At 48.1% G+C, this 6,000-nt stretch overlaps 1 protein-coding gene across 5 annotated transcripts in view; it reads right to left on the reverse strand.

Annotated features, from left to right (window-relative positions):
- Positions 1 to 5,616, reverse strand: part of PIGG (phosphatidylinositol glycan anchor biosynthesis class G (EMM blood group)) — a 40,558-nt gene extending 34,942 nt beyond the window's left edge. For 3 of the 5 annotated variants that reach the window (XM_061421155.1, XM_061421156.1, XM_061421154.1), the window contains exons 1-2: positions 5,299 to 5,615; positions 4,211 to 4,416 (exon numbers count right to left, since the gene is read on the reverse strand). In XM_061421155.1, coding sequence (XP_061277139.1) covers positions 4,211 to 4,416; positions 5,299 to 5,446 — 354 coding nt within the window. In that variant the 5' untranslated portion in view covers positions 5,447 to 5,615. Of the gene's footprint in view, positions 1 to 4,210; positions 4,417 to 5,298 lie in introns of all 5 variants that reach the window. The other 2 variants (XR_009737192.1, XM_061421157.1) reach the window with 1 other exon arrangement.
- Between the last annotated feature and the right edge of the window lie 384 nt (positions 5,617 to 6,000).

A 6,000-nucleotide genomic window follows, 5' to 3' on the forward strand; every position in this document is an offset into this window, starting at 1 on the left:
TAGCCATGAGTACCAGGAGGGGCCCACCCAATTCGGTGCTCCATCGAAAAGTCCCATGCCAGGGACAAACTGGAAACAGGGAAGGCCATCATGGCTCTCTGAGGCGTCAATGCTGGTTGTAGAAACACAGAACAGAAAACGCAGAAATGGAGTCTGGGGTATGGGATGATTGTTGCAGACCTCTGTGAGCTCCCACACAATCCTGGAATCTGGAAGGCTGCGTGCATACATGGGGTGAGGGTACACCCAGGAGAGAACAGAGAGCACTGTTCGGATAACTGAGAGAGCTATCTGTTCCTTCCAGCTGTTTGAGACTTGCTCAGACAGATAGTAAGTTAGTGAGATGCATAAACTGACTGAAGATGAGTGTGTGGCCCAAACCACACACCGGTCCCTTTGCCGAGGGCAGAGGCCACATCACATGTGTGTTTAAGCACAACCTCTGACCAGTCATTGGGTCATCACTCAGCCATGCTCACCTGGCTGCCCCTCAGGAAGACTAGCTTTAAAAAAACAAACAAGAGCAGACATCTGTGAGTGTACATCTCAGGATCTCATGAGAAACAGACTCTAGAACCAGCTTCAGCAAGCCACCAAAACAACAGTGACAACCGCCACCACTCCTGGGACGGGGATCAGAACCCAGAGCTGAGGTGGGAGTCACACAGATGTATACAGCTGTTAAAGCTCATCAAATTATGTTATACTGTACTGTATGAAAACTCTGTCTCAATGAGGTTATTTTTTAAAACTTGACCTTTTCATCTGAAAAATCTGCTCTCTAAAGGCAACCAGTTACTTTGGATGAATATCTTTTCATCCTTTTGTTCTGTATGTATATAATCACAAATATATAAAGTATACATTTTATCAAAATGGTAACTATATAAATAATTCTGCAACTTGCTTTTTTCACTTAAATCTTTCTGCAGAAAGCATACAGGTATTTCACCTTTTTTTTTTTTCTTAAACAGCTACAGTACTCCAGAGTTTGTAGGTACAGTATATTTATCCAAGACTGATTTAATGACCACTGCTTTTAAAAAGCTTCCAGTTTGGAAGTGCCATTGGAGCTGTGGTGTGAAGGCATAGTGTCGTCTAGGTGAGGCAAAGTGGGGTTTTCCAGAGTGAAACACAGCAAACTGTGAAAACCCCACCGTGAAAGGGGGTGGCACCCGTGGGGAACCTGTGATCTGCTGGATAAAAGACACAGGATAGGGAAACGGGCTTAGATGAGGCTGAAGAGAGAACAAAGGCAGGACCACGCACCCTGAGGCCTGAGTTAGGAGGCACAGTGTGAGCCGCTGGGGGTTGCTGGGAGTGGAGCAGAGCGACCTATCTGTTCAGACAGGTTCTGGGTGAGAAGAGGTGCTGGCAAGGGTTTTACAGGCTGAGATCATAGCAGACTGGACGAGGGTGGGAGTAGTCCAGGCTGAGTCTAATTCAGTCACATGAACAGTGTAAAGAGATCTGTTCGCCTCATTTCTTGTGAAGAGTGTTATCATCAGCCTTTCGGTGTCTACAGTGTGCTAGACAGACTGTATAGGCGCCTTTGAGCTGATTACTAGCAGAGGTAAGACTCTCTCCCTTTCAGTCTCTTCCTGTGGATTCTTTACATCCTTTGTCCAGCTGCCACCACACTGTTGCCTCTGACCAGATCTTCCTGACATACTATGGGATTTACATCTTGTTTGCTGTGTTAACTGTAAATGATTTCCCTCCTTTATCGTCAGTTGACTTTTGTTTATGATGTCTTCTACCACTTAGGGTCGAATCTGTCCATCCCTCCCTCTGGGCTTTCATAAGACACTTCCCTCCTCCTCCCCCCACTAGTCTGAGCTCACACTGACATTTTCAAGAAGGGCGGGACTAGCTGGTATCCCCTTCAACCCAGGACACACGCAGGCAGCAACCGAGTTACAGCTGAGAGCCTTGGAACTTTGAGTGAGCGCCCTTCTGTCAGCCCCTTGGAGGCCTTCCCGGGGCTGCTGTGGTCTTGGGAGCAGTAGTTTCTTGTCTTCTGAGAATTAAGGAGGGCTCTGCAGGGACGACTGAAAGAGAATCTGGCCTGGCCACCTCATTCTGCAGTGTCACTGAGAACACGTGTGACCAGCAGAGGTTCTGGAAGCAGACAAGCACAGGCTCATGCTCGGTTTCTAATGTCAGCTGTGAGATTTTCACCACTTAAATCCTGCTTCCTCATCCAGGAAACGAAGAGAGTGGCGCCGACGTCACGGAGCCTTGCCCATGGGCTGTGGTCAGAGGGCAGAAAACAGTGCCTGCACCACGGGCATGCTGCAGCCAGTGGTAACTGCTCATTATGACAACTACAAATTCCCCCAAAAGGAAAGGCATTCATGAGTTAGTTACATTGTTATAGAAGTAAGTTACTGTATAATCTTGGCTTCCCTGATAGCTCAGTTCCTAAAGAATCCACCTGCAATGCAGGAGATCCTGGTTTGATTCCTGGGTTGGGAAGATCCCCTGAAGAAGGGAAAGGCTACCCACTCGAGTATTCTGGCCTAGAGAAGTCCATGGACTGTATGGTCCATGGAGTCAAAAAGAGTCAGACACGACTGAGCTACTTTTACTTTCACTTACTGTATAATCTTAACACAGAATAGAGTTTGAACATGCTACTAGAACTTCCCTGGTGGCTCAGACAGTAAAGCGTCTGCCTGCAAGGCAGAAGACCTGGGTTCAATCTCTGGGTCAGGAAGATCCCCTGGAGAAGGAAATGGCACCCCACTCCAGTACTCTTGCCTGGAAAATCCCATGGACAGAGGAGCCTGGTAGGCTACAGTCCATGGGGTCACAAAGAGTCGGACACGACTGAGCAACTTCATTTTCACTTTTCACTAGAGACATCAGTCTTGAAATTTTAAAACTGTGTTTCATGACAATTGTATCAGCACCTCCAGATGAACTAAGTCCCTTCCCTTAGTGGAAGCAGGGCAGGGGACACACTCTTTATGTGTGTCTTACCTGATCCTATCAATTCAGAGCTGTAAACCCCTAACTCCAGGATGGAGTTCCTGTATACTATTTCCTCACTGGTGAAGAATGAAGAACAAGAACCTACAAGGACCCAACACAAAACACTGGTTTGGTGAAATGAAGCAACCTGGAGAAAGGAGGACCACACTGGTCGATATGCAGGACTGAACAGAACCTAGAGCAGGCATGCTCAGATACTTTCCCTTACAAAACCGCCCAGATTCCTAATGACACTTTTCCTATCAAAATGACAGAGGAATGAGTTCCTTCCACACTTCTGCTGACAGGACAGACAGAGAATCAGTGATCCTGATGGTCATGAGCCTGGATGCCTTTCTTTCAGCTTCCACGGGACTCTTCAGCAGAATGACTGCTCACTGAGAAGCTGTTCCTGAGCAACCTAACTAGAGGGGGCCTCTGCCACTGCCCATCACTCTCTTCATGTTCTCTTCCTCAATTTCTTCTGTAGCACTTACCACTTACTGAAACTGTTCTGACTATTTATTTGTATACTTACATATTTCTGTCCCCTCAATTAGAAAGTAAGCTTCATGAGTTTAGGATAGTTGCTGTCTTGTTCTTCACTGAATCCCATGAAGGGATTCAGAAAAAAGTTTGTGAGCCAATAAATAAAGCTTTATCCTTTCCTTTCTCTATAGTTCTTGAGTAAAGCACTGCATGTCAAGTCTCACCCACTAGGCTGAACACCTGAAGGTGGTTTATACAGTAAAAGCAGAGATATCTGCTGAGGCCAGGGCATGCTGATTTGGTCACTGTATATACTAAGATACTGGATGAGTTATTTAATTTATTTGAGTTTGCTTCCTCATCCATAAAATCAAGAGGTTGAAGTAGATAACCCTAGAGGCTCCTCTCAGAAATCTGACTGACTCACTGATGATTAAAAACAGCAGGCTAGCAAAGAAGATGGTATCTCTTGGATTAGACTGGCCGAGAAGATCTGGCTCTAAATCTGTTATGCTTCCCATGAAGCATGAGCTCTGGCTACCTGACAGAGGGCATAAATCATGAGTCTTAGTTCCAGTCTCTGGAAGGCTTCATCAGCATTCTATTGCCCCAGCCAGGAGGACAGCACCAAAGTAGTTTCCACTTAGCTAAAACTGGGACTCCAAGTAAAAGACAATAGAACATTCTTCTAAAGCTCTCAAAGAGCCAAACCATGATCTATAATATATTAAGTCAAACTGCTTACCTTGATTCGAGGCATAGTAACTGTAGGTGGCTTTGCTTCAGCCACAAAACTGAGAGATGATCCTTTTTCTACAAGATAAGTTGTGTAGGGCATAAATTTCACACCCTTTGATCCAAACACAAAATCATCTCTCAAGGCATCTATCAGCAGAATAACAACTTTACTGAAGAGCGGTGGTGGAAGCTCGGTCCAGTTGGAACTGGCTCCTAAAGTGTTTGAAAATGAAAAAGGAAATTGAATTTTAAACTCTTTTTTAGTATCCAGGAACTTTATAATCTGGTTTCTCCCTACTTCTCCAGCACATACTCTGTCACATCTACACATCCTGACCCAAAGGAAAGGGCCTGTTCTTGGGAAACAACGCTGGGGTCAGAGGGTGGGTGACAAGTAAGCTCAGGAGCCCCCGTAGAGAGGAGAGAATTGTCCTTAGCATTGTGGGGTGTACTGACACCGAGGAGTTCCTTCTTGCGAGTCCTACAACGGGATATCAGGGAGCTTGATACAAACAGTGCTGCAGGGAACGGACGGGCGAGCATTTACAAACTGTCTTTCCATAGTTATTAGCTAGTATTGTGTGGACTTGGGCCAAAACGCGAGTTCTTTTACCTAATATTTATTGCTGGGTATTTGAGGGCTCTACGCAGGGAGGTCTTTACTGGAAAAAACGGGCCCTTGGAGGAATGCCACAGAAGAAAACACGAGAAGTCGCAGGTATCTTACCTGCTGTGTCTTACTGAGCAAAAAGGATGCCTGGAACAGGGAGTGACCCAAACATCTGCTCAGGGAAGGGGGTTGCGGTTCACTGGATGAGTACAGCTGGGGAGAGTCTTACTTTTTACGGGTACAGAGAGCTTACTTTGCGGTGACCAGGGACGAAGATCTTAGTGCGGCTGGTACTGGTGCTGGCCACAAAGTTGTAGGATACAGAAAAGGAGGCTGGAGCGGCAAGAAGGGGATCCTAGGGGGTCGGGATCAGAATGGAAGAGACCCCCCGGGAGCCCCGGGCAGAAGATGAAGAGGCGAGGCTCGTAAGGGCAAAGTAGGGCCCGGGGAGCAGAGACGCTGTGGGGAGGGGGGCGCAGTCGTACCAGCAGAGGGTTCGGGCGCCGGGGACTCTGCTTGCCGCTCCGCTCCGGAAAAGACGGGAGCCGGGAAGAAGCCCCGGAGGAACAGCGCGACGCCGAGGACCTCGATCACGACGCAGCCGGCAGCGAAGGTCCCGGAGCCCAGCCGCATCGTGCCCACCCTCCGCTCCGAGATCCGGATTCCCGGGCACCGGGTCACTTCTCGCCCAGGAGTAGAGGCTCTCGACTCCACCGCCGCCGAGCAGGCGAGATGCGGAGCGCCTGACAGAGTCCCTGCGTCCTTTCCGCGTCCGCCGTCGCGCCGGAAGTACGCACCAGGAGCCAGCCGCTTCAGGAGAGGCGGCCCAGGGCTCAGACTGCACTTCCGGTGCGCTCCAGGTTCGTGTTGTGAAAGAGCTGCACTCAGCGTGCCAGCAAATGTGGAGAACTCAGCAGTGCCCACAGCGTTGGAAAAGGTCAGTTTTCATTCAAGAAGGGCTATGCCAAAGAATGTTCAAACTATCGCACAATTGCCCTCATTTCACTTGCTGGCAAAGTAATGCTCAAAAATCCTTCAAGCTAGGCTTCAACAGTATGTGAACCGACAACTTCCAGATGTACAAGCTGGATTTGGAGAAGGCAGAGGAACCAGAGATAACATTGCCAACATCCGTTGGATCATAGAAAAAGCAAGGGAAAACATCTGCTTCACTGACCACACTAAAG

Source organism: Bos javanicus, chromosome 6 (assembly GCF_032452875.1).
Source record: "Bos javanicus breed banteng chromosome 6, ARS-OSU_banteng_1.0, whole genome shotgun sequence".
Lineage (NCBI taxonomy): Eukaryota > Metazoa > Chordata > Mammalia > Artiodactyla > Bovidae > Bos > Bos javanicus.